General features: G+C 40.2%; 1 protein-coding gene across 5 annotated transcripts in view; it reads left to right on the top strand.

Moving 5' to 3' along the window:
* The first annotated feature begins 409 nt into the window (after positions 1–409).
* PPP1R12A (protein phosphatase 1 regulatory subunit 12A) overlaps positions 410–27,825 on the top strand; it is a 112,463-nt gene continuing 85,047 nt past the window's right edge. For 4 of the 5 annotated variants that reach the window (XM_053942361.1, XM_053942363.1, XM_053942362.1 and 1 more), the window contains exon 1: positions 410–740. In XM_053942361.1, coding sequence (XP_053798336.1) covers positions 504–740 — 237 coding nt within the window. In that variant the 5' untranslated portion in view covers positions 410–503. The remainder of the gene's footprint in view (positions 741–27,825) is intronic. The other variant, XM_053942364.1, reaches the window with a different exon arrangement.

A 27,825-nucleotide genomic window follows, 5' to 3' on the forward strand; every position in this document is an offset into this window, starting at 1 on the left:
ACAAATTGCCCTCAACCATGTTGCTCCATTTATTTCCTCTTTTCCAGTCAAGTGGTTGCACGTGCCCTGTTTGCCAGCGCAGGCAGAAACACCGACGTTGCCACAGGTGACAGAAGTCGCCGGCGGGAACGGGCAGCGCCTGTAGCGAAGCGGCCCGACGGAGGTGGGGCTGGACCCCCCACTCCCCTCTGCCGACTCGACTCGACTCGACTCGACTCGGCTCGGCTCGGCTCGGCTCGGCTCGGCCTGGCCCAGCCCCGCCCCGCCCCGCCCCGCCCCGCCCCGCTCGCGCGCTGCCTCGCGCGCTGCCTCCCGCCCCGCTGCCCGCCCCCCGGCAATCTCGCGGGATTATGCTAACGAGACCGCCACCGCCCCGCCTCTTCGCTCTCTGCCTCCCCCGCGCCCTCCCTGAGCGCGCGCGGCCGCGGTGCGCTGTGGGATAGTGGCTGTATAAAGTGTACGCTCGGCGCGGCCGTGGCTGAGGGGGCCGGCGCGAGCGGGGCATGAAGATGGCGGACGCTAAGCAGAAGCGGAACGAGCAGCTGAAGCGCTGGATCGGCTCCGAGACCGACCTGGAGCCGCCCGTGGTCAAGCGCAAGAAGACCAAGGTGAAGTTTGACGACGGCGCCGTCTTCTTGGCCGCCTGCTCCAGCGGAGACACCGAGGAGGTGCTGCGACTGCTGGAGCGGGGTGCCGACATTAACTACGCCAATGTGGACGGGCTCACCGCTCTCCACCAGGTTGGTGCTGGGCCGATCGAGGGACCCCTAGCCGGAGTGGGGCGAGGTCGGCCGACTGCCCCCCCCCCCGCCCGGGAGGAGGAGGTGGAGGAGGAAGGGGCCGGAGGCGGCTGCGCTCCCTCCGCTGGGGGGTGTCGGGGCGGGGAGGTGGCAGTAGGGTCAGCCTGGGACCGGCCGGAGGCTGCGGGCTGAGCCCCGGGCCGGCGGGCTGCAGGGGCGGGAGGTTGCACCCCCTCCCTGCGAACAGGGCGTCGGAAGGGGCGGATGGGCCTTTCCTCCGGCGGGAAGGAGGTGCCACTGACCCTCTTTCGTTTTCCCCTTTTGGCAGCGCTTCCCTTGGAGGGCTGGGGGGAGCGGGCTCTGCCCAGTATGGACTGAGGGGGCCAGAGGCAGGCGCCCCCCGGCGTGGGAGGGTGACTGCAGGTGAGAAGAAGCGGGCCGCCCTCGGGGGGCGCTTCTGCCGCTGCCCCTTGCCCGGCATCCCGGTAGTAGTTCCCTGCTTCCCTCGTCTCCCCGGTTCCGCAGTAGTTGAGCCGATTAAAGCCAGCTCGTGTGTGCGGGCGGCCGTGTTGAGAGACAGATCATCTATTTCTCTACGGTTTCTAGGGGAAACCAGTGTTTTGTTCATTATATAGAAACCCGTATCAGTAAGGGGTGCTTGTTTTCGTTACCGATGGCTTCCGCCGCAGTGTGAAAGCTGAACTTCAAGGGGAGCAGGGGTCTTAAATTTTTTTTCGTGCGTTGGAAAGTATTAAAAAACCAATCCATATCGCTTTGTTCTGGTGTGGGTATGTGGCTGGGGTATTGGTGCCGAGGGAGGTAACTTTCACTGGGGCCGGGGGGGAATGGACTGGAAACTGGCTGTGAAGTTTCCTCAAAATGGATGCTTTGTGCATGTTGAACTTCATAGCAGTCTGATTGGAATCTCAAAACGTTAGCCAAATAAGGAAAGCCTGTGGCAATCCGGAGATAATGCGGGTTTGCCTGAATAGTTTTTTTTCTCTAGAAGGCCAAAAGCTTCCACAGAATACTAGATTCACTGAATATCTAGAAAGCAAAAAAATATCTTTGACAGACTAGCTTCTTGTTCTAAGTTTAGAAGTTGTTCCGTAGTTTAAAAAAATATCTTAATGCTTATGTGTTGTAGGTTGATCAGTAGAAATCTTCCCAAAATGGTTGTGAGGTGGTTTGTTACATTGAAAAAAATGAGATGGTGAATTTGTTTTCTCCATCCTATATAGGTTTTTCAAGTATATGAGGCTCTAGAAATACATAAACTGCCTTGCAGAACTGGATAGAATCCCCTCTTGAACATGGGCTATAAAATTCTATGACTCTTTGCTCTGTTTGCTGTATCTGAGTTGTCACTTGCTCCCCTGTAAAGGGTGTTGGTTTACTTTCAGTTGTGAACTGTACTGGAAGAATGAGTGTGTGTTGTGGTTAAGCCTGTCAACATGTTACCTGACTGCAGGCTAGCCTGTCACTTCATTGCAAGGTTTTCTGTATTTATCCTCCTCTAATCAAGTTATGGTAGCTTCATGCTTCCAGGGAGCTCTGTATGAGAAGCCATACCTTAACTGGTTAGATCCTTGGGTCTGCAAGTTGCTGTACTCCAACCATTGGTAGGGAAGGATGATGTTTAGTTTAAGTCTATTGTTAGAATAAGAGATGACGTTCTGTCTTTCTGATGTCCAGAAGGCATTTTCAAAATGTCTTTATTGTATACAAAAAAGCTTTCCTCAGGGTAATTCTTAGCATATTCTCCCCCCCTTTTTTGTGCGTAGTAGTCAGCTTGCGGTTTGGAAGGGCAAAGTCTAAGGGAACAGAGGTAAAGATTTACATCACTGCTAAAATTCTTGCTCATGCTCCTCCTGCCCCCTCCCCTCCTTTATTGATATCAAAAGACCTTTTCTGATTTTGACACTGAAAGCAAATAAGATCACTTGTGAAGTTATAATCCTCTTGAGGCAGAACAGTAAGTTACCTGTTGCTATAAAAAAAACATATAACAAATCCCTGCCTGTGACAACTCTGAATGGTTTCACTTCATTGTTAACACAAAATCTTATTTTCTCTAATATGCCATATAAAAGGTGCAAATCACACATGATGCAGTCTGTAACATGAATTAATTTAATCCGATTTGGCTGCAGTGTGAAAAAATCTTTATCTGTTCTCAAAAGAAGCCCTTCAAAAACTTGTCATTCTTCCTGGCACTTTTGACTGACTGATGGTACTTGTGTTCAAGTCCGTGTTGTTATGTTTAAGACTGCCATGGAGTGCTGTTGCTTTGTGGTTCTTTGATTGGGGTTTTTTCTGTTTTGTGTCATCTGTCAGATCCCATGTAGAAGACATTGCTTTTCAAAGAAATAAATTTATCTCAGTGAAGGTAAAATTACTGTACTTTTTTAGGTTGTGTCTTTTTTGTCTTCCATCAGTTTATTTTTTCTAGTTGAGAGAAAATGCATATGTCTGAAATAGCAATAGAATTAAATATTTAATGTAATATTTAGCCTTTGATTTTCCTGCTACATATGGCAGTTATAGGAAGAGACTTCAGCTTTGTTTTATTTTTCACAGCCCAGGTCGTTGGAAGTGCTAAGGGGGAAGGACCATTAATCCTGAAATTGTAGTGAACTTTATTCTGAACTGAACTGAATTCTGGTTTGGTCTTTAATGGAGCATCAAGCTTTGTTGTTGAAGCCATTAGCTAAGCTTTTCCTCTGAGTGGGTGTCCTGGTTCAGGGCAAATTTGGGAGAGAATCCCCAAAGGGGCTCCTCTAAAAAGGCAGATTCAATTGGCCCCTCCCCCCAACCGGTTCGGGGAAGAATACTTCCTTGATGAAAAGTGGAAAAAACTGTTTATTAAACAAGAAAACCTAAACAATATTAAACAATGAAACTTCTTGCTGCTTTAAAAGAGATACAAACTCAGAAAAATATCCCCCCCGCCCCGGGCTGCAGGTCGGCTCACTCAGTCTCTTATCAGTCCCTGCAGCGCTGGAAATGCCGCGGCCCAGGCCCGGCCCGCTGGGCCACAGGTGCGAGCTGCCGGTGCTCTTCTTGGTGTTCAGTCCACAGCAGGTTTGAGCAGGTCCAAAGAAAAGGAAAAGCCACAGTCCAGGGAACTTCTTTGCTTCAGCTAGCTAAAACTAACTAAAAAGCAAAGGAGAGCTCTGTCTCGCTGTCTCTCTGTAGACAACACAGTCCAGGAGAAGGAATGTAGAGGAGTGAGTGCAGTTTCTGAAAACAAACTCTGTGCTTCTTCTCCCCACCTTCACTCCTGGAACAAGTCTTGAAGGTGCAAAACTTATTATTCAACATAAACAGAGCAGACGATTGGTGATAAAAGCATCAAACAGTCAACCTAGGACAGTGGGGTAGAGTGCCATCACCATCAGAGAGCTGCATGTAGAATTGTTTCTCTTCATGCATACGGGAAAGAAAGCAATTACTTGACTTGGTAGGTGAGAGGTGGAAAGCAGAGAGGATATATATAGGTACTTGTTTCAACTCTTGACAGTGCCAGTGAGCAGATTTTGTTTTATATCTGCATGTGCACAAATGAGTGGACTTGAGTGCATCATATCTGAGGACAGATTAATTAAATTCTTTGGTATCTTGCTGAAGAGGAAAAATTGTCATTAGGTTATTACTGGTTATTATTCCTCTACAAAATTTTGAGTTCAAAGCTCGCTTTAAGAACTTGTTCTGCACAAGTCCTCAGGTTAGGCCTTCAGCAAAAAGGACAAGACTTATGTATGTTTTTCTATCTCTGAGATATATATGCAATATAGGATATTGCAGCAGGATAGTGTGTATGATCTGCATTATATACATATTGTGTGTATTTATCTGTAAGACCAGAAAACTTTTAAGTGAGAACTTAAATTTTACAATCAGATGTCAGTGCCATTACTTCAGTGCAGGTGGAAGTTTTGAATGTTGCACTCTCAGACAGCTGTTATGCAGGATGAGATCTAACTTGAAATGCAGCTTTTCTAATCTGCCTTAACAATGGAATGGAAGGGGAACTTGAGACAAGAAAGAAGCTCAAAGGTGAACTGTGACCTTGCAGTTTATTAGTGTCCCAAGAGTGGGGGTCTAGAAGTGGCATATTCTGAAATAATCTTAAGAAGCCATATAATATTTTCAATAAAACCTGATCTCTTCTTAGGCAGACATATTTCTTCAGAGTGGGATTCAGTTCTCTCATCCTGAAAGCTTAATGCCTGTCATTCCTCAAAATGTAGACTCTCTTCTGCTTTCTTTGGCTTTCATGAAAGAGAATTTAGTTCACTAGCTCTGACTGGAGTTTATTGCTTAAGTGGCTGCAAGGAGTTTATCTGGAAGTTACATAGAGCTTTGTACAGGAAAGTGTACCTTTCTGCACAGCACCACGGAAAGACTGCATGTAGTGGGGGAAGGACCACAATGTCACCAGTTTCCTGGAAGGCTGGATTTCCTGTGCACATTGCTCTCCTGGGAATATCGGATGTGCAGTGTGGAGTATCTGCACACACCTCAGCACTGGCTGAGATTAGGCTGTGGTTAGGTATCACAATTTATGCAGCCTGCTTTTTGACTGCCCTTTTTCTTTGAGGCTGCTCAGTCCTAGGATATGGTAACCTTGTTTTTGGCCTCATTCTCTCTGGGTGAAGAAGGTGAATGCTGTAGCCTGATTCCACCACACAGCATGGAAAGAACTTGTCCTGCTGTGCTGTTCTTACCTGTTCTGGGGAGGGTACTGCTTTTGAGGTAAGATAAGGGAAATTATCTTGGCTGTCTGTGCGTGGGGATCATTGCGCACCCACAGGGGATGTTGGTGAAGGCCCCTGATCCTTGTTGAATGATTTGTGTCATCTTTTTTGTCTGTGATAACTACAGTTTAATTAAGCAAATTTCCTTGAAGGCTATCTCTCTGTATCAAATAGTGTTTTTCTGCAATTCTTTAGGTGCTCAATTGAATGTGGAGGTGAGACTGTTTTACCAACGTTATAGTTATGTCCTAGTTTGTATATAGAGCAGTGTTAAATAGAAATTTCAATTTACTGCCACTGTTGTAGGACTCTGATGTGTTTATCCCTGAATACTAATTAAGATTGTGTGTTTCACAGAATATTTGCTTGCTATTTCTGAGAAAGGACAGTTACTTCTGTTATTTTTCTTTGGGTTCTATGAGATTTATTTCTTAGATAAGAAGTACCTTCCTTTGCAGGAGTGTTTGCAACTGTTTATGTGAAAAGTTAAGTCAGGGCTTCTGGTGGCATATTCTTAGTACCTGATATGGTAAGGAGTATGGATACCTTTGGCACCAACTGTGTCCTTGTTACGACACCCTTTCAAACTGTAGCCAGTGATACAAAAGGAACATAAAATCTACCAGCACTGGATTCCTTTGCCGTAGAATTTGATAGAGGGCATCACAGCTGTGCTGTCCATATTCCTTCTGATGAATGGTAACACAGGTCATGTATTTGAGCTGGGGCTGCAGCCCATCAGGCTCTAAGAGCAAAGATGAGGTTGGCAGAGTCTTAAATCTCTAGAGTGTTTGCATTATAGCAGCAGCACCCCACAGCTAACCGTAGGGAGGGTATGGAATTAGCTCAAAGCTATCCTAGTAACCACCTGGCTATGACTTCTATCATTACTCTTTCAGAGAATGAAAATACTGGTGCATGTGGGAAACTTGTTAACTTTCCAAAACTGTCAAGTAGGAGGTTTTCATTTCGTACCGAAAGGTTTGTACTCAGTTTTGTAAAGTATACTTTGTTGAAGTATCACTGGAGGGGAAGCAACCTACCAATCACCAAACCTCCTAATGCTCTCATTGTAGATGTTCTACCACTGAGAATTTTGGAGTTATTTGTTCAGCTAATTTTATTATTCTTTTATTGTGGCTTTTTTTTCCCCCTGTTTATCTATGCTACAAGATAAACAGAGAAAATTAGTCCAGAAATAAATGTCATGTTAACTTCACTCAGTAATTAGACTACAGAGGCATATTTGTTTAAATTCCCTTTTGTAATTGGTTCTTGTCTGGGCCACAGATCTTTCTCTCTGTAGTTACAGTAGCTAGGTTCAGATGGTACAGTTAAGTACTTGTTAACTTCCTACTGATGTTGTCATCTAAGATTTTTTAATTTTTTTTTTACTCTTTGAAATGGAGGCGAGAAGAGGGGGAAAAAAGGTATGATTTTCCATAACATACTGTGAGTATAATAGTGGAAATTTAAATACTGTATTCAAAAAATTGTGTTCTTCTTGGTGTTTTATGAAAGAAATGAGTAACAATCTCTTCACCTTTTTAGGTTTATGTCTGTCCAGTCTGAACTTGGGATTTCTGTGTATTTTCATTGCTATGGGTATTTCTTGTGCACAAACAGAAGAACCCAAGTGAATTCTAGCATATAGAAATTACTTAAAGTATTTAAAACCAGTTTTCTTGTTAGCGTAACTGACAGGTTTCTTAAACTTGCTAGTCATGGAAGAAGAGTTCTGCATTCCAGTGTAAGGATGAATTCAGCTGGTAGGGCTTTAGTATTTACTGAAGCTAATGTTCAGGGACAATTTCTGTTGGTCTCTAGATATGAATTTCACTGTAGCATTAATGCTGCTTTTATAGTACAGCTTTGTCTGTGGTTTTTCCATGTGTTCTAGTATATTTTTGGTATTATTAGAACACTTTCTCATGATAAGTCATTAAAAAGCACCTTGTAAGAGTAGAGGAGTTGTGCTTTTGTATGTATGAATAAAACTGATATGAACACACTTGATTTAAGGCCTTTATGATTTTGACATTGTAGTAGCAAGAATGCTGTTTTACCAAATTATTGAATTTCAGTTGTTAGCTAATTCTGAGGCTAGGAGATGGAAGCAGTCAGTATAAATCACTAGTAGATTTACCACTCTGGAGGGATCTCTGTTCCAGGCTTAACAATATATGCTGTGCTTTAGTTGGAACAGATGGTTTGACAGGCTCTTGTGCAGTTCTTTACTTGTTTATCCCTTTGCTCATGCTCTCAGTTGCTCCCTTTCTCTAAGTTATTACTTAGGCTAGTAAGATACTTAGTGCAATCCTCTCAAAAACTGAGAGCCCAGCAAATTGGTAGTCTCTCTCAGTGTAATTGTTTCCTGAGGCTGGACTTACACCATGTGGAATTGAGGAACATGACCTGTTCTAGCAAATACCAAAATTTTATCCAAGGATATGTCCAGATGCGTTGGACTTAGATGAACTAATATGCTCTGAAAGCAACGTGGAGGTAGTTTTGAACAACTGTAGCACGACTACAATACCTTTCTAGGATTCTTGCAGCCAAGAAACTATAAATTGCATCTTATTACTGCTGTCTTGTAGTATAAATATAGATCATGTCAAGTAAGATAAGATATGCAGCATATGAGGACATTTGCCTAACAAATGTTTTCTCGGTGCCCAACAGTATATTTTTCTTCACTGATCTTGACAACCATAAAATGCAAACTGGAATGCAGCTGTAAGGCAGTGGAGCCATCCCCTAAGCTGGTCAGCCTCTGATGCTGCTGGATGGGTGGAGACATTCCAAGCTCCTTTACTTTCCTATATGCGTTACTGAAATGACAGTCAATGGAAAGCGTGGCATAAGAGTAGCACCATTCCTTAGTTGTTTCCTTTCTAGTAATTTCAAGTCTGTAAGATAGAACACAAGAAGGCAAAAGATGATCACGGTACTTGGTGGGGGGAAGCATTGTTGAGTTTTTGTTTTTTTTTTTAATGCATTGTTTTGACAAGACCTGGTACCCAGCTCTTGTGCTTCAGTTATTGAGCACACTGAATCAGCCACTGTGCTTATCCTGGAAACACTGAATCTTTGCCAGTTCATTGACAAAACCAAAATTAGAGCAATATGGTTAAGTCCTTGAACAAGACTGTTTCCCATTTATGCCTGAGTGGTGTTAGCACTCACCCTCTTAGCAATATATTTGTTCGGCTAGCGGCTTCTAAAGGTCTGTTAAACAGAGTGAAGTGTGGAGTTGGCTTTAAAAAGAGGGTGAAGCCCCTGAGAATCAAATGTAGCCTCATTTTGAGCCTACACACAGAATCTTCAAGATGGCAAATAAATAGTTCCTATACTACTATAGTTTCTGAATGCTTAAATTTGATCTATAACTAGCACATGACCATTGATTCTAATATGAAATTATCTGTAAGCTATTGTTAGAAATGGTTGTAGCCCTAAAACATTCAATAGGGCCATGTCTCACTGATTTTTTTAAAAATTATTTTTAGTTCAGTCTGAAATATGCTTTGATTGATTTTCCCATGTTATGGTTGTAGTTCAGGGTCTTGAGTTGGAGCTATGACAGCTTGCTTTGATGTGATCAGTTAGCCAGCCAGTGGTGATTATTATACAAGTTTTAGTTCTGGGATGATTGTTTAGTTTTGGAGTTTGTTTTACTGCCCTGACTGTGAAGCTAGAAGAGTAACCAGAGATATCTGTGTAGATACACTTCTTGAGTATTTGAGGTTTCTTTTACATCAGGGAATTACTTGCAAGTGTTAGCTTTGTGCTGTGAATCTGATAGATAGATAGATCTCTTGTTTTTTCAATTTCCTAGAGTTTTCTTTTTTTTGTTCTTTCACAGAAGGACTGAGGTGAATGTTAACATGAAACCTGTTTGTTAGTAATTCTAACAAATCTCCAATCTTATGGGATGAACTTACCTTGCTAGTTTTTCTTAAAATTTCACACTTGAAGCAAGTATTTGTCTAAGGCAAAATAACAATATCTTCATCTCGTAACCAAGGTGAATACATCTGACAAGCATGTACACTGTATATGTATGGTCAGTGCTGCCTTCTGAAACAGTTAACTTAGATGAAGTTTTCACTGAGGAGCTGCATTCCTCTGTCAAAGCTGATCCTTGTGGGCCCCTTTTGTGACTGGAATAGCATCTCAGACCTATGGCTTTGAAACTTTCAGCTTACAAATATCCTGATAATTGCTTTAGTGCTCTTGACTGAAAAACTACCCTTTTCTTACTGAAGTGGAGAAGTTGTTATTTTAAGGCTGTAAAGCATGTTGTCCCATGTTTTAACAAAAGTGTTGCTGCTTGCAGTGTGTTTGCAAATAGATGCAATTATACTTGAATAAGTAAGCTTAATTAAGTTAATAATTTTATCAAAATAAATCAGTTTTCATCCCAGAGATGAAACAATCTGAAACTACTTGTATTATTTCTTCAATCAGTGTAAATTATGACAACTAGTCCTGTATTCTAGAAAATATAAGTAACCCTGCTTATTGTCGTTACAGCATTAAGTTATTTTTTATTTTTATTTACATTTTTATGAAAAGTCAATGCTCTTTAAGTTGTTTTGCCAATCTGTTTTTAAACATGGTGCTTTAACCTGTTGAAAATTTGGGCAACGTGAATTACCTTAGGTTTTATCCAAAACGAAGACTGAAAATTGGGGTGATAACATTGTGTCTGCAGGCCAAATCTGGACTCCTGATAAGCAATAATCTCTTTTCTATCCAATTATATAAAACAATGTCTTTATAAAGCTTGGCAAACTTCACAATTTCCCACCACTTTTATTTTATTCAGCTACTGTAGCAAATTGAATTATTTTAGGTCCTTTTTTTTTTTTTTTTTTTTTTATGAGGAGCCTGCACTTCATCTCCTCAGTAGAAAATAGAAGTGTAGTGCTTACCTCAGAAAGAAGAATTTCTGTGTAATGACAGTTTCTTGGTTTCTGAATATAACAGAGCAGAGGGGGTGAGTTGTGCTAGCATTGGGACTGTCAGTGGGTTTTTGTTTATGAACCTCTCTGGACATGGCTTTTTGGTCACTCATTGTCTACTTCCTTGCAGACAAGCCTAGCCAAATGCTTGGCACTTGTCTCTCTATAGCTGTGTTTGTACGTGCTCAATAGTGATAGTGAACTAGTGAACACTAATACTTGTATATCACAGTGCTTAGCAGGTATTTGTACACTTAGGAAGAGAAACAGCTTTCCTGCATCTCTGCAGAGGAGTGACTTAACAGGTCTAGTGTCTCCTGTACTTAACACTTGTAATAGACTTACTAAATATTGAAGGTGGGCTTTGGCAGGATCTATCGAACATGACTCCTAAGAAAGCTCATGAAATTACTGTAGAAACAAGTCTTATCTATAGCTCTAGGTAAATACAGCAGTGGTGATTTTAAAACTATCAGTTTTAAGGAAAACAGGGAAAAAGTTGGTATGAATGACAGAAGATACATTACATATTTTGCAAAGTGTTTTATCACTTAGCCATGTAAGGTCTGGGGGTGGGAGAGCTCTTTCTCAGTGGTTTTCTCAGCAATTGAGGAGGTTGCTGTACTCTGTAATAGTAAAAAACGTGTCAATTGTAATGATAGCAAATAGCATTTGCAAGCTCAAGTAGCTGTTAAGATGTGACTGCTGGAGATGAGCACTATTAGAATTTTTTGCTGCAAGAAGCCTACTTTTGTGACAATTGCTGTTCGCGTAAACAAAGTATCATAACTTTCAGGAGCCTAATCATTAGTAGGTTCTATGGCACAAGGAACATGGAAACAAGAATTTTTCTGGATGTGTATGGAGCAGTTCCCAAGGGAAGATGACAGCTTCAGTTTGACTTAGGAAGACTTTGCAAAAGCTAGGAAAGGTACTACTAAAACAAAATGTGTGATTATTAAGATCGTGAGTTTCAAAAGCTGTTGCTGCAATTATGGTTTGGCATCCTTTTTAAGAATAAGACACCTGCCATATCAGGTGCATATGCTGGATTAAAACAAAACCAAGAAAGCTCTGGCATAGAAAAGCTTGCATGATAGTAGTCCTATTAAAAATACTTTTCATTTTAAGTTTGTTTTTAGGATTTTTGTTACTGTTTCTTGTGTGTGTGGTGGATTTTTTTTTTTTGTTTCCAAAACACAGCATATAAATAAAAGCATCAGTGAAAGCTGAAGGCAGGCAAACTGTTGGGATTCAAATAAAAGACCAAATAGTACTTAAAAGTAACTTTCTGTTAAGAAACCTTGGCATCAGAACCATCTTCTTCAGTGACATCATTTCTCATCAACTACACAAAGATATGACTGAAGTGTTTGCCTTAAGAGCTGATGTGTAATTTCCCCCATCTGGGAGATCCTCCAAGGGTTTTGTATTGCAATAGCTTCTTACCTGCACATATTTTAACAAGTACTTTGTCTTTTCAAGACAAACTCTCATGTCAGCATTTGAAAGACTTTGTTCTTTCATTTCTTGTAGGAGTTTGGGCCCTTTTAATTCCTTATCTGCAATTATCTAATTTTATTTTATATTGCCAAGTTAAATGACTTAAATATGGAAGAAATTTCTTGGTGCTTTTTTTGCCTATTCATTTTGCTTTGTCGTGTTTTGCTGCTGATAATGTATTTGATAATTGATGCTTTGAATTCTATTACTACTTGAAGGGTGCTTGTGCAGAATTCAAACAGCCTAAGTCAACTGATTTGGACTGCTTCATTGCAGCTTAAACTGCAAGTATTACTTGGGTTTTAAACTTTAAGTCAGAATCCTCACTTTTTAAAACAAAAATGGTTTAAAATCTGGCTTCAGCTGTTCTGCAGTTGAGCTCATAGTAGGCTGTAAAGCTGAGGAGTGTCACTTAACTAGGAGTGACATCACTAACTTTTTAGCAATACTTCTGTACTTTTGGTAGCTGTGGTTCATGAGACCCATATTCCTACATACAGTTGCATGAGTTTATCTTCTTAAGAAGTTCTGTGACCTAGATGAAAATGGGCATTGGGAAACACAGGCTAAAAACCAGTCTTCTGATCCTAAGATAGAACAGTGATAAAGGTAGGATTTTTTTTTTAATCCAGGTAAATTGCTCCCCTTTCTCTTTTTCTGTCCTCCTGTCACCTTGGTCTATTCATGTTACAGAAACTGGATTTTTGACAATCAAATCCATCTGCCTTGTAGCTTTTAATAAATAAGCAGCTTTTAGAATTATAGAAGCAGTCTCCAAATTCAAGTTTTATCTATAGAGACCTTAACAAGGTGCTGGTATTTACAGAAATCCACCATATGCCCTGCTTTGATTTCTTTCTCCAAGAAAGGTCTGATGAGGGTTGGTTCCTTTAGTACTATCAGCAACCATTCAGACACATGATATTTAGATGTCTGCTTTTCTTCCTCCTTGTTAGGACACCTAAGATGACTCTCCATACCCCCAAACCCATGGGTGCATTATAAATTTCTCTCTCTGGAATGTTTTAACTTTGCTTAATTGCAGAATACAAGGAATTGTTCCTGTAAAGCCAAGTATGTAAATTAAAGATTTCCATATACTTTGGCTTTTGTCAACCTCAGAGTGTAGATTGTGAAATGCTTTTGGCACTTCTGATGACTCTTGATTCACTGAGAATATATGACTCTGTTAAGGTATTTATCTCCTTAATCCCAATTATTTTTCATATAATCATAGAATATTAAGGGTTGGAAGGGACCTTAAAGATCATCTAATCCCAACCAAATCCCTGCCATGGGCAGTGACACCTCCTGCTAGATCAGGTTGGTCAAAGCCTTACCAAAACTGGTTGTGAATACTGTCAGGGCTGGGTCATCTACAACCTCCCTAGGCAGCATGTTCCAGTGTCTCACTGCACTCACAGTAAAAAAAAATTCTTTAAACATCTAGTCTAAATTTCACATCTTTCTATTTGTACCCATTACTCCTATTTCTATTGCTACAGTTCCTGACAAAAGGTCATTTTTCAGCTTTCCAGCTACCTAAAGGCCCCCTTTAGGTACTGGAAGATTGCTATGAGGTCTCCATGCAGCCTTTTCTTCTCTGTGCTTAACAGCCCTGATTCTCTCAACCTGGCCTGCCAGGGACATGCTCCAGTTCTCTTACCAACTTTGTGGTCCTCCTCTGGGCTTGTTCCAACAGTTTCATGCCCTTATGTTGAGAGCATCAGAACTACACACACCACTCCAGATGGGGTCTCACAAGAGCAGAGTAGTGGGGGAGAATCTCCTCACCTGACCTGCTGACCACACTCCTTTTGACACAGCCCAGGGTATGGTTTGCCTTCTGGGCTGTAATGGTGTGCTGACAACTCAAGCTGAGTTTTTCATCAAACATCACCCCAATTCCTTTTCCACAGACCTGCTCTCAATCATCTCTCTGACCAGCCTGTAGGTGTGTCAGGGTGAAGTCCAGTTTTATTAATGCTCTGGCTTTAGAAGTTGCATACAATAATCTTTCTTAAAAGCTTAGGTTAAGATGCAGATAGTACATCCAGTTTAGGCACGGTGTGGTGGTGAGGGGTTCTGCAGTTTTCTTGCTTTCTGCATGTAGGACTTAAAGTTCTAGACAGTGCATTCTAGGCTTGAATTTTATCGGTGGAACCTGACTCTATGATAACAAATGTTTGGAAAGAAGTTAGTAACCACTGTGGTCAATACTGCAGAAAGTTGTCAATTTCTTAGAGGATAAATATGATTCCCTCCTTGCCTAAAACACTATATGCATACAACAGCAATAATGTTGCCAGTTTAGCAGAGAGTAAGGAGTGGAGGGAAGTTCTTCCTAATACGTGATCACAGAATCAACTAGGTTGGAAAAGACCTTTGCGGTCCAGTCCAACCCATGACCTTAAACCACCATTTTCAGCTAGGTCATGGCACTAAGTGCCACATCCAGTCTTTCCTTAAACACCTGCAGAGATGGTGACTCCACCACCTCCCTGGGCAGTCCATTCCAATGCCCAGTGACCCTTTCTGTGAGGAATTTCTTCTTAATGTCCAGCCTAAACCTCCGCTGCTGCAGCTTGAGTCTGTGTGCTCTTGTCCTGTCCCTAGTTGCCTGAGAGAAGAGATCAACCCTCACCTGGCTACAGCCTCTGTTCAGGGAGATGTAGAGAGTGATTGGGTCTCCCCTGAGCCTTTTCTCCAGGCTAAACATCCCCAGCTCTTTCAGCCGCTCCTCAGTGGACTGGTGTTCCACACCCTTCACCAGCCTTGTTGCCCTTCTCTGGACACGCTCCAGCATATCAACATCCTTCCTAAACTGAGGAGTCCAGCATTGGACACGGCACTCAAGGTGCAGCCTCACCAGTGCTGAGTACCAAGGAACAATCACTGCCCTTGTCCTGCTGGCCACACTATTCCTGATACAGGCCAGGATGCCACTGGCCACCTGGGCACACTGCTGGCTCGTGTTCAGCTGCTGTTAATCAGTACCCCCAGGTTTCTTTCTGCCTGGCTGATATCCAGCCACCCTGTCCCCAGCCTGTAGTGCTGCATGGGATTGTTGTGGCCAAAGTACAGGACACGGCACTTGGTCTTGCTGAACCTCAAATCATTGGATGCATTCCATGGATCCAGCCTGCCCAGGGCCTTCTGCAGAGCCCTCCTAGCCTCCAGCAGATCAACACACACACACACCTTGGTGTTGTCTGTGAATTTCCTAATGGTAGACTCAATCCCCTCATCCTGATCATCAGTAAAGATACTAAACAGGACTGTGCCCAAAGTTGATCATGGGGGATGCCACCAGGGAACATCCACCAGCTGGATGCAGCACCATCTACCACCACTAGTTGGGCCCAGCCATCCAGCCAGTTCTTAACCCAGTAAAAGGGTGCACTTGTCCAAGCCATGGGCTGCCAGCTTTTCCAGGAGTGTGCTGTGGGAGGCTGATGAGTAGCAGAATGATGGGGTCTTCTGGAACAACTTGGGAAAGGTAATGTGTCTGCCCCATTCTCTGCAAGGGGGCTAGAGGAAATGAGAGTAGCTTTTAATTTGAAAATTACACTGGGCACAGTGTCTGAACTGAAAAATGCAGCAGGGCTGTAATGTACTGGCTGAATGGACTGGTGTGTCATGATAAGAGAATCCTCCCTTTAACCAGCAAGGGATGAGTTTCTGCAATTGAGTCAGTGTGGCTGCTTTGCTGTCTTGGATTTCAGTGTGTACTCTGAGGCTTGTTAAATGTGAGGCTTTTGACTTGCCATCAAGTGTATTCTTTTGTCTCTGTCAGAGGTCATGTCCAGAAAAGGAAGAATCAAAGGGATGTGCTGCATCTCACTGAAATAGTGCAAAAGGTCTGATTAAACTGGTTATGGTAAAGGCTGTAGGACTTGAAGTATTGAGGAAAGCTTACTGGAAACCTCTTGCTGAAGGTGATATAGTTACAAGCAGCTGTGGTCAAGAAAAGTTGCATTTTTGCAACAGGAATGAGTATCTTTCATAGGCAAGTATCAGAAGGTTATAGATCAGAGCAAACACATAATGGTTTTGTTTGTCTACTTAGCTTTAGAAGTATTTGGACTTCTCTACTTTAGTGTTAGTTTTGGGTTTGACCTGTGATTTCAATATAAGTGTCACGTACAATTAATAATTCTGAATTTTCTGTATTGCCATAATTCTTCCCTATATTTTGCCAGTAGTTGTAACAAGTTGTATTTCACTGAGCACCATAAATCACTAATCCTTTTTTTCCCCAATTTCCTGCAAAGGATTGCGGGGAAGGAGAAGAATAGATGTTCTGTATTTGCTAATTGGTAAATGTACGACTTGTACATGCCACTGAATTTGGAGATAGAGAAATCTTTGAATGTGTGAAGTCAAAATCCTGGCTCTCCATTACTGTGATATGGGATTATTTAGTTTGTAATTTCATCCAGCATTTGAGCTAAAACTGCTAGAAGTAGATATTAAATTCTCCAGTAGCAGTTGAATTTCAGAAGTAAAGTTCAGGGTAACTTTTGCCTCAGTTGATGAAGTCCTGTTGAACTTGCTTTGTTGAACTTAGATTTTATTTTGTGCATGTACTGGCACAGGCAGCTCCTTCAGCTTGTAACAAACTATGATGTGTAATCAAGTATAGCCAGATGGCTCTGACCTCCTGCAAGCTGGTCTCCTAAAATGGAAATTATCCATTTTGCAGATGGAAATTGGAGCCAAGCAGCTGTGAATTCCAGGAGACAAATACTGAAGCAAACTCATAACTTTATTCTTCTGTTCAAAAACCAAATGACAGTTGAGCCTTGAATTTGCCACTTGCTTTCAATCTGTGATTTTTTTTCCAAGAAGTCAGGAAGTATTTTTATGAAGGCACTGCTTACTATACAAAGTTTTTTTTTCTTTTTTCACATAAGTCTTTTCTTTGTAATTCTTACTTTCCTTTACTGCTTCTAACTTCCTCTCCTAAAACAACAAACTCTTGCTACTCCCCAACCTCTACTTCCATGGCTGCTGTTTTAGGGAGTTAGTGTTTATTTGCACTGAATCAGCTTTTACTGATTGAATGGCAGGAAACCAAGATGTACAAATATGTACATTTTCATGCAGCAATGATGCTGATCACCTGCAGTTGTAGAGGTTGGTGTGGAATTGTTGAGCTAAAAAGCCTATTGAATGTAGAAGTGACAAATTCCATGAAATCTGTGGCTCAGAATTAAATGTACTGCCTAGATGAAAGATCTACTGTTTTATCCTCAGTTTAGCTTTGGAAATTGAAGACAAAAACTGGGTGAAATTGTATGAGTTGCTAGTGTTCTTTGCTGTTCCCGGGGGCTACTTATTTAAACTTATAAAACCATCATTTAACTGTTGTAGAAATTTTTAGTTTGTGTGAAAACTTGCTGCATATTTTAGGTTGTCATGGAGGCTTGCAACTAGCACTACTTTAGGTTTAGTTTTTGACAAAAATCTGACTTGTAGGCAGAAGCAAAGCAGGCAATATATGCAGGCAAACCACCAAACAGTTCTGCTAACATGTTCCCAAGGATCCTACATAAATTGGAAGAAAAATTATGCAGCCTCCTTAATCTGAATTCCTGGTAGCCATACTGAAACTTTGCCTTTAAAGAAAAAAAGGCTTTTGTGGTTGTGCCCTAAGGCTGCAAAAACCACACAGCTAATGCCATGAAAGGTGCAAAATCTTTCCCAATAACCAGATCACACTAAGAATTCTTTTTGGTGGAAGGTGCTTTTTGGGTGACCATTAAGAACATGAAAGACAAAATAGAGCTGTGATTTGCTAAAAATGATGTAAAAGAGAAAAAAAAAAAACCAAAACACAACCCAAAAACTTCTGCTGGTCCTTGAAGACAAAATCTGATGTTGCTCCAGTTGTACAACCTTTCTGATTTAGCTCTCAAGTGGTAGACACAGTGAGCATGGTACTACTTTCTGTGATGAGGTGGCCTGTATTTAAAGTATATAAAGTACCTTTAGATGCTGGCTGTTGAGTGTCTGGTGGAAGGGGTTACTACTTCTGCCACTGAATTATCTGGAGGATATTTGCTTAGCCTTTGTCTGCTTACTTTTAGGTGAAATAAAAATGAGGGATTTTCTTCTACTTTAAAATACTTTTTTTTTTTTAATCTGAATTTTGAGGATTTTGATTTTTAGGGCCTAAGGAATTCTGACTTCCTCAAATCTTCAGCCATGGAACCAAGTACGTAACTAGAGATGGGATGCTTACTATAGTTATCTACAAAACAATCTTCTGTTTCTTGCTGTATTCTGGTGCCCTAGTTTTTTCTGTTCCCAAGGTTACCAGAAGGAATAAAATTATTTTTGCTTTACAGATCTTTTTCCTATGTCTGTTTAGCCAGCAGTTTCAGAATGCTGTTTGATATTACATTGACCTTGATAGCATGTGGTGTGGTCTTTCCTGTTTCAATCAGTCCAAGCAAGGAGTTTCTCTCCAGCCTAAATGCAAGCATTCAGGCTTCAGTCTGCTGATCAGGGATGTCTTTGCTCAATCTATACCTGGATCTCAGAGCTTACTTTTTTTTGGCAGGTAGGTAGGCATGTGTTGTAATCTTTCCACCTACTGCAAAGTTAGTCTGGACAGAAGTGTGGTCTTAATTCCTGAAAAGCATGGCATAGGAAGCAGAGAAATGAGTGGAAGAGAGGAATTGTAGCATACCAAGTAGAAAAGGTTTGTTACAAAAAGAGAGTAACAAGTTGTTTTTAATAGCAGAGCATGCTTTGTTCCACAAAGCAGAAATGTAAAATGCAGTTGTTAACTTTAGTGCTGTGTAAGTAAGCAAATGTTTATTTAATACATGGGTTATCTTACATTCCTAGAGTTTGCAGCAGTCTTGCCTTACATTGTCTTTTGACTTTTTTTTTTAATGACATGTGACCAGGTGACTGAGAGGTGCCAGGGGACACTGGCTTGATGAGAAATGAGTTTTAACAGAAGGTATTTTTTGCTGTGGCTTTTTTTTTTTTTTTAATGAAAGTATGATTTAGATTGTCTGCATTGAATAATGATTCTTTGAATTGGTTACAGAAATATAGATGCCCAATATAGTTCTTCAGGAGTATTGTTTGGGGAGATCAGGACTTCTGCTGGTATGCCAACTAATGCTTGTCTGTCTGGTTTTCTTGTTTTGTTTTTAGTACTTTTTGGAGACACTGCTGACGTTTTCTGTACTCTGGTAGCTTTTTGGCTACTGAAGCAGACATCTCTTCCAGAAAACCTGAATTACTCCATAGATGTGGATATAGATCTTTCTGGAGATCCTGGTCTTAGTTGTTACAGTAATATGGGAATTTATGTGGTAACTGCTGTATTCAATGGCTTTTCTCTCATAATGGGTGTGACATAGAGACACAGCAGAAACTCCTAATGAAACAGTGGCTTCACTTGTTCTAGGCTGTAGACCTCTGAAGACATCGTTCCTGCTCTACAGTGCATCATAGTGGAAGATGTGTATGAAGTTTGGGAAGAACACAGTCAAATACATGGAGTATGCTTGCTGCATTTTAATATTTGATTCTTTTTGATTTTTTTTTTTTTGTTATTATACCATTCTGTCAAATATAGATTGTACTATATTTGTATCTGTAACTGGTGAATTGAGGGGCACTATAGTAGTACCAGAGGGTGGGAAATTGTTGACAGGTCCTGAGCTGCTGCTTGGTGTTTGCTTTGTGGTGTTTTTGGTTTTTTGCAGGGTTTTTTTGGGGTTTTTTGGGTGGGGTTTTTTTTGGGTGGGTTTTTTTTTTTTGGTTGTTTTTTTTGTGTTTGTTTTTTTTTTTTAACCTACCTGATTAATTTGGGTAGTTTGGTAGACATAATTATTCAACTTCCTTAGGGTAACTTTACTCCAACCTGTAAACATTTTGGGGTTTTTTTTTTTTTTTTGGAAACAGGAATGCTGTTGTGTGAAATTATCAGATCTTGCAAAATGTAAAATTTTTTTGTAATAGTGTCTTCACACACTTAATGTAATAGTTATTAAAGAAAAAAAATGCTGTCTTGCTTTCAAAGACTTTATTTCTAATGTGACAGAGAGGACCTTTCAGCAGTCTCTGATTTTTATTAAGTTTTCATTTATATAAATCCAAGATCCTAAAGTAATAAATTAAAATTACACAATTGATTACCTTCTTGCATATGAGATGGTATAAGTTAAGATCTCTACTGGTAAAAAGATCTAAAAGTTGGGTCTCTAAAATTGATCCAAGAGGTAGTAAAGCTGTTGCTATGTGTTACTTAAGGGCAAAGAAGGAATGGGTTAAATTTTGTATACTGATATTAAAGTATTGAAAAGATTTTTTTTTTAATAGATGGGCTGTAACTCTTGGTTCAATCTCATTTGAATTGTTAATTTCAGCAAATTTTATCTTGCTTTAACTATAGTTCTGTAATTGTGATGTTCTGAACATGCTTAGACTTAAAGCATCCAACAAAAACAAAGTAGCTTGCTTGCAGTAATGGAAAAAATGACTCAGTCCAAGTTGAGAACAGAAATTAGCTAAAAGGCAAAACGTAATTCTTAAAACAGAAGCTAAGTTTAAGCACTTCATAAACGAGGTTGAAGATAATCCTGTACTTCTGGTTTTCCAGTTGTACTGCTCAAGTGTCATTTTTAGTAAAATTTCCCAGTTTTGCCAAATAGATTTCATACTTTGGTGTGCTAGGGTGGGTCTACTACTACCTTAGTTGACGAGCCATAAGACAACACAGTACAGTCATCTGAGATTAAGGTACAGTTTAACTGAGGAGACTCACGTTGCCTGCTTATAAATGACACCTGAAGAATAAGGCCGGTGCCAGTTTGCTTGTCTTCTGCCAACAGCTGTGTGCTTCTTTGGAGTCATGAGGAGGTTGCTGGTAACACAAGGGCCATCAACTGTTCAGCTTCTCTGGTACTAGTCTTCATGCCAGAGTTCTGAGATATAAATCAATTTGCAAATGAAAGAAATAAGCCATTTCCTTATGAGCAAGATAAATAATGTATTGCAGTTCCACATTTAACCTTCATTTAGACCTCATATCTTCAGTTCAAGACCTTAAGTACAGGGTAATTTTGAATATTAAGCATTAATAGGGAAGATTGCTGTAATTAGAGAGTCATTACTTCATAGTTGAATGAGGCTAGCTCATAGATGTCTCATATAAAGAATGATATTAATCAAATCAACAATAAGGTGCTTCTTTCCTTGGATTCTTGTTTAATTCAAGCTCTTCTAGCTATACATTTGCCCAAGCTAAAACTAGTAAACAATGTTCTTTCTAAACTACATAGTCATATTCTGCAGTATTACTTGCTAGGCCTGTAGTTGGACATATAGAGGTACCTACCAAAACAGTACTTGGAACTTGTGTTGTAATGCACATTGCAATTGGGTAGACATTTATTTTATAGATACTTCTTTTGTTACCTCAGTGCTCTTGAAATATGTTTATAAATAACATGGCAGGAATTAACTCCTGATTTCATGACATCCAAATGAGCTCTAAATTACAGAAAACTGGCTTTGTTGTCAGGTTTCTCAAGGGGAAGCAAAAATTAAACACAATTAATCACATCTTTTTCAAAGTGATGATTCTGAGTTTTCCTTTTTTTACCTTTCCATATCCAGTCTTTGATGCTGGCTCCTGCATGAATGCTGTGTCCATTATGCAGATGGTTTAAGGCACAAGCATGCATAGACTTCTTCCCTAGATAGCATTAGCTTCCTAAATAAGAATGGGGAAGTTCTGGAGCAAGGGTTTTGGTATACCTTTATATGCACTGGCCACATTTCAGTCCAACAGTTTTCTAATCTCTTTGTTAGACTCCACAAACACCTGGACACAGCAATTTAAAGCATAGGGAAAATTAACACAGTGAGCCCCTTTTTTGCATAAATTCATGTTACACTTGATAACTTCTTCACCAACTATTGTTGATCACTTTTAAGAACATTATGAATCAATGCCTGACACCTTAATCTAAAAACCTCAATTTTCAATGCTTGTGTAAGAAACAATAATTAATTTCTTTATAAGTCTTTATACGGCTCTACCATAGAAGTAGTGAGAAAAAGACTGAAGAATTGGATCTTGCTTCTACTCCTGGAAACACTTAAGCTTCTCTAAATACCACAACCTCAGTAGAATTTTCTGTAAGGCTTGCAGATTTGTGGCCAAACTCTACAGCCCTTGGTACACTTTTTCAATAATCAAGTTTAAAATTATATCTTCTAGGTTCTCCAGAACTATAGCTATAACTTTAACACATCTTTCTAGATTTCCCTTCTCTATAACAATAAACAACTCATATCCAAGTGCAGGGGTTGCATCTGTTTTAGCTAAATGACTTGCTTAGTAAAAGGAACTATTATAGTAATACCTAAATCTGTTTTACAGCGGTACTTATCAAAGTACTTTTTCTGGTCTGTTACATAATGATATGCTCTGCTTTTGGAATAGTGTGGTTAAATGCAAACCCTAGAGCAGCAAGATGGTGTATTTTGTGTCACCATTGTTTTTGCTTCCCATCTTCATGTAGGACAGCTCAGTTTTATTCAGCTTGGTTAATGACCTTATCCGTTTATAAATGTGTCGATGTCCTGTTGCTTTTCATTAAGACTGTGGGAGTTGATTCTCATTACCATCTTAAACTTTTTTCTTCTGGAACTCGACATGTACATTGATTTTAGTGCAGATATATACATATTTTATTGATGAGTATATCAATAAAACTATATTGTATGGAGATACAGAGAACAACTGCAAAGTTACTGGAAGTTTCTTGACTAGAAAGTGACTTTATTTGGATTTAAGTAGTCTGGATCTGAACTTCTACTTTGAGCTCAGAAAGTGAGTGTTGCATTCTGCCACATATCTTCTTTCACAACTGTCCTCTGCAGTTGAGATGCAATTTTGTGACTAAAATGAGGATGAGCGCTGCCCCAACATGTGTTCAAGGTCAGCTGTTTGTAGGTTTTTGAAGAGTGCTTTACCTTTGTGATCTTACTAGGCTTAAAACTTCAAAATCACATATTAAAGCTTTTGATTTTCTCTGATCTGAATTTACATTCTTTTTCCTAAATGGTCGTGAAGACTGGTGGGCTGAATTTTGTTGATAATCAGTTACCATCTCACTATTCCTGGGCAGCAGGAGTGGAATGAGGAAAGGGGAAGATATGAAGTGATTCTAACATTATTAGCTAATGACTGCTAGTGACTGGATAAGAAGGCCCAGAGTCACTGTTCAGCATCAACTCCTGTTTGTGTAGAGTCCCACATCTTGTGCACTGCAGCTTAAGATGTTTAATTGCACAGTATGTGACCCTTTTAGCAACCTGTTCTGTCTCAGACATTAATGATTTCCATGGGAAGAAAATAAACTATAGCCCAGACTAACATGGAAAGGCAAAAACTCACCTGCCATCTCATTTCCTTCTCCCTCTTGCTCTCTAGTGTGTCACAGAGGAGTGCTTGTGATATTCATATGTCTGTGTCATCTTTTGCCTAACCTAATTCAATCAAATTAATAAATCCTCAGCAGAGCAGTAGTAGTAGGTATTTTCTGTGCCATTCCTAAAGACAGGAGTGTTAATGTTATATTTATTGCTTCAGTGCAGGACTGATAAGTAGTGAATTTTAATCTAGAATTGTATTGATACAGTCCTTTCAAACAAAACCTCAGCATCCCAGCTGAGTCATCCCACAGAGGCAGTCTCTGCCCTTAAAGATTTCTTCTAAGGAGAGCCCATATATGTGGCTTTTTGAGTCTAAGACCTTGTAAAATGTGCTTTTAGCAAGTTGATACCCTGCAGAGCAAAAATATAGTTGTAGCTACTCTGAAGTTATCTGAAGTAGCTTGGTATAATGGTACATATTTCTGAACTAAGAAGGCATTTACTTTAGATGGAGGTATAGATCCAGTGAACTAGTGTGCTGTTGTTATTGTAGACTAAATGCCTACTTAAGCACAAGTAGGCAGCTCCTGTGCATTCCCATATCCTGTTGACAGCTCCTGTACATTCCCATGCCCATTCACTCTTGCGTAGGGGAGTTTAATTAGTTCACTTGGCAAGTCACGTGGTAGGTGACCTTGCAGTTGGAGAGCAGTAACTTCTAAAATACTGATATAACCAATTGAGCAGTCCGTTAAATTGCTGCATGTCCACCCCATGACGTGATCCTGAGAGCTAGTCTTAGCTCTCCTCTGTTGATAAAATTACGTAAATCTATAGCTTCTTAAGGAATGTTTTTAATTTGGGGGAATGTTAACCAAATTAATTCCAAATGTGAGTAGAGGTGGCTCCTGATTCAGTCTGGTGAATAGGTTTCAAATGTGTTTAGCCTCAGGGTCAAATTTAAGATCAGACTAAAGTTTCACCTTTTACACAAAGGTAGCTGTAATTTTTTTTGTATTTTTACCATGGTCACATATGTACTCAGTTTCTGTAATAAAACTGGTTCTGGATCTTGTTTGGCTACACACTGCTTAGTTTTTCTGCTTTGTTTTTTTTTTTTTTTTTTTTTTTTTTTTTTTAGTGTCTTTGTTAGATGGAGTATATTTGCTGAGGTGCAAAAAGGCAGCTAGGTCTGGCAGCAGGTAACATTTATGGGAAGGAATAGTTCTGTTCAGATTGTGTTAATGTACAAGCACAATTTTTTGTCCTTAGGAGTCAACAGGCTATGTGTTGATTGAAGAATTGCATTCTAGTCCTACCTAAAGTAGGTGCAAAATGTCCTACTTAATTCAACAGGTCTGGTTTAGAGAATACTGTGAGGTTTGGATATCTGTTTGAAGAGGAAACCCAGTATTGACTAAACTATGTATTTTATTGGCAAAATTGACCTGTCATAAAGGTCAATTGTGAAATTCTTACCTAAAAAGATTAATGCAAATATTCAGGGAGTGTAGTATATTAAAAATATGGCAGAGTTCTCTAGAAATTTTGATACTGTGTTAGAAGTGTTGCTTCCCAATGTTTAAGTGCTTGATTCCTTCTGAAAAATAAACCCTAGAGCTAAGAAGACACTGTTGTCATGCTGGCACATACCTCTAACTGCAGCTTTTTGTATTCCTGTATTTATATGTGTAATCCCGAAGTTCATACTTATTTTTTTCTAGCCCCATCTTCTAGATTGTTTGCTTCCATTGTCTTGAAAGCTCCCTTGCCCTTCTCAAGTGGAAGCCCTGCAGTCCTCTCTATTTTACACCCCCATCTGTTCAAGAATGTTGCTTTCTTCAGTTCTCTCTGTCCTTTCTCTGCAGACTGCTTATTACCATCTCCTTATAAGCACTTGCTCGTTAGAGTTATTCTTGTTGGAATCTAGGCTACAAATAACCTTTCCATGCAGTACGTTGCTGCCTCTGATAAATGCAGGCTGCAGCCAGTGGCTGACAGTGAGATTCATTTGCTGTCAGACTTCTGAATTAGGCTTTTCTGGTACTTTCATTTGCACCAAAATCAAGGATGTTGTGTTTATGAATGCTACCTGCAGTTTTGAAATTGATCTGGTCTTAATATTATGTAAAGAAATGCATTCAGTTGAATGTTAAGCTGTAGATTCTTCTGGAAGGCTATTTCCATGAGCTCAGTTAAAACAAAAGTAATGCAGTATGTGTAAGGTTTAATTCTAAAGTGTCTTAAAAATGTGCTGCAAATGTTCGTCTTAACTGTGATATATAAACTAAATAAACTTAATGGATAGATTTGTGTAAGCATTTTCCATGGGAATCCCAGTGCCTTATATGGTCAACTTGCTTTGTAGTGTTCTAGTGAAATGAAGGCAGCCATCCAAAAACGGGTAAAAAAGCCACCAGCCCAGCTGTCTTTAGCTTTGTCTGTAATACTCTCTTTCTTGGCCTCCTTCAGTAGCACAGTAGCTAATTGTTAAAACTGAAAATGTGGCAAGAGCCTGAGTAGCTAGTAGAAGAAATTTCTTTTGTGGCAATGACTTTATACTAGGGTAGTAGCATATTGATACTACTGCTTTATTGCATAATGCACTTTTGCTATCATGTAAGGTGTTGTGCCTCTACCCAAGCTTGTTGTAAACTGGTTATCATTCCAGTAGCTGTTACAGCCAGAGCAGGGTAGAGGGGGAGAATCCCCGCCTTGGCCTGCTGACCATGTTCTTTTTGGCGCAGCCCAGGATTGGCTTTCTGGGCTGTGAACACAGACTGATGGCTCATGTTGCGTTTTCATCAACTATCGCACCAAGTCCTTCTTCACAGGGCTACTCTCAATCATTTTTTTGCCCACTCCTCTAGGTGTGCCTGGGATTGCCATGACCCAGGTGTAGGACCTAGCACTTAGCTTTGTTGAACTTCATGAGGTTTGCATTGGCCCATCTCTCAAGCGTGTCCAGGTCCCCTGGATGGTGCTGCATCACATCACACGGCGTGGTGCCGTCAGCGAACATGCTGAGCGTGTTCTTGGTCCCATTGTCAGTGTTGCTGGCAAAGATGTTGAGCAGTATCTGCCCCAACTGCTGAGGGACTCCAGTTGTCACTGGTCTCCATGTGGACAACGAGGCATTGACCACAACTCTTGCATGCAGTCAATCAGTCATTTCTTTATCCACCAAGTGATACATTCATCAAATCCATGTCTTTTCAGTTTATAGGGAAGGATATCATGTGGGACGGTGTCAAACCATTTGCATAAGTCAAGTGGATGGTGTCAGTTGCTCTGCTCCATCTACCAATGCTGTAGCCCCATCATATGGCAAGAGTTTAAATAAGCAACTTTTGAGGCTTGCATATTAAGGGATTGCTTCAGAGAGATCTGGTTCAGGTTCCTCTGGAAAGAGCATCTGGGTATAGTAGCACCAGTGAGGTGAACTACCCTGTACTTTCAAGTAGTAGGATGCACAGAAGCTTTACTGTAATTCTCTGTATGGTAATTTATATACCTATACTTTAAAAAACCCTCATGAATGAGAGGCTAGATTGTTAAACTTAGTCATATCTCTTTATTCAGATACACAGAAACTTGTCAAATGCAAGAATGTCATTACCTTTACTTGTAGTCCTAATAAAAAACCACAACATATTTTCTATTGCAGAAAAGAGAAAAAAAACCAAAGCACTTCATCTCTTACCTACTGTGAGAAGTATCAGTAAAAATGCTACAGTATTAATTTAAATTGTAGTTAAGAGGGTTTTTTTCCTCTATATAGCTGTCTGAGGCCTTTAGCATTCTTTCAGTTAATCATACAGCTCCAGTGTCTGATTTGTGTGAAAAGGAGAGACCAGTCTACTGAGACCAGTGATAAGTCTGGTAGATCTTTGCTTCTGCTGGTACGTAGCATTCCAATCAGTTCTCAGAAAAGCAGCTTTTGTTTCTTCATGTCTTTTGGTTGCAGATTCTACTAGCTTCATGTAATGACTTGAACTCATTGTTTTAGCAGAAATGGTGAACAGGTTTCTCTTATTACTGATTTTTAGTCTTGTGACATGGTTGTCAGTGTCATTTTGTTTTAGGCTGAAGAGTTCTGCCTATTGAGTTCTTTTTCTGGGAGATAGTCCATACCTTTGACTAAGACTCTGGATCTCTACAAAGTCTGTTCTCTTACTGTTTTCAGCTATGAAGCTGTAAAGGAGGATGGAATTTTTTTAATACTGAATTAGATTGCCAGAAGCAAAATCTCCTTGGACGGATCTATGTTTTCATATTCTAGCATTTGCAGTGAGATAAGATTTTTCAGAAGAAAACCTTTTTTCAAATATTTTCAGGTTTACCAGAAGAGTGCTTCAGGGAAAAGCTGATATCCAACAGAATATACCAAGACCTAAAAAAACCTACAGTACCATACAGTGATATATCTGTGTTAAT

The sequence above is a fragment of the Vidua chalybeata genome, chromosome 5, assembly GCF_026979565.1.
Source record: "Vidua chalybeata isolate OUT-0048 chromosome 5, bVidCha1 merged haplotype, whole genome shotgun sequence".
In the NCBI taxonomy this organism is placed as follows: domain Eukaryota; kingdom Metazoa; phylum Chordata; class Aves; order Passeriformes; family Viduidae; genus Vidua; species Vidua chalybeata.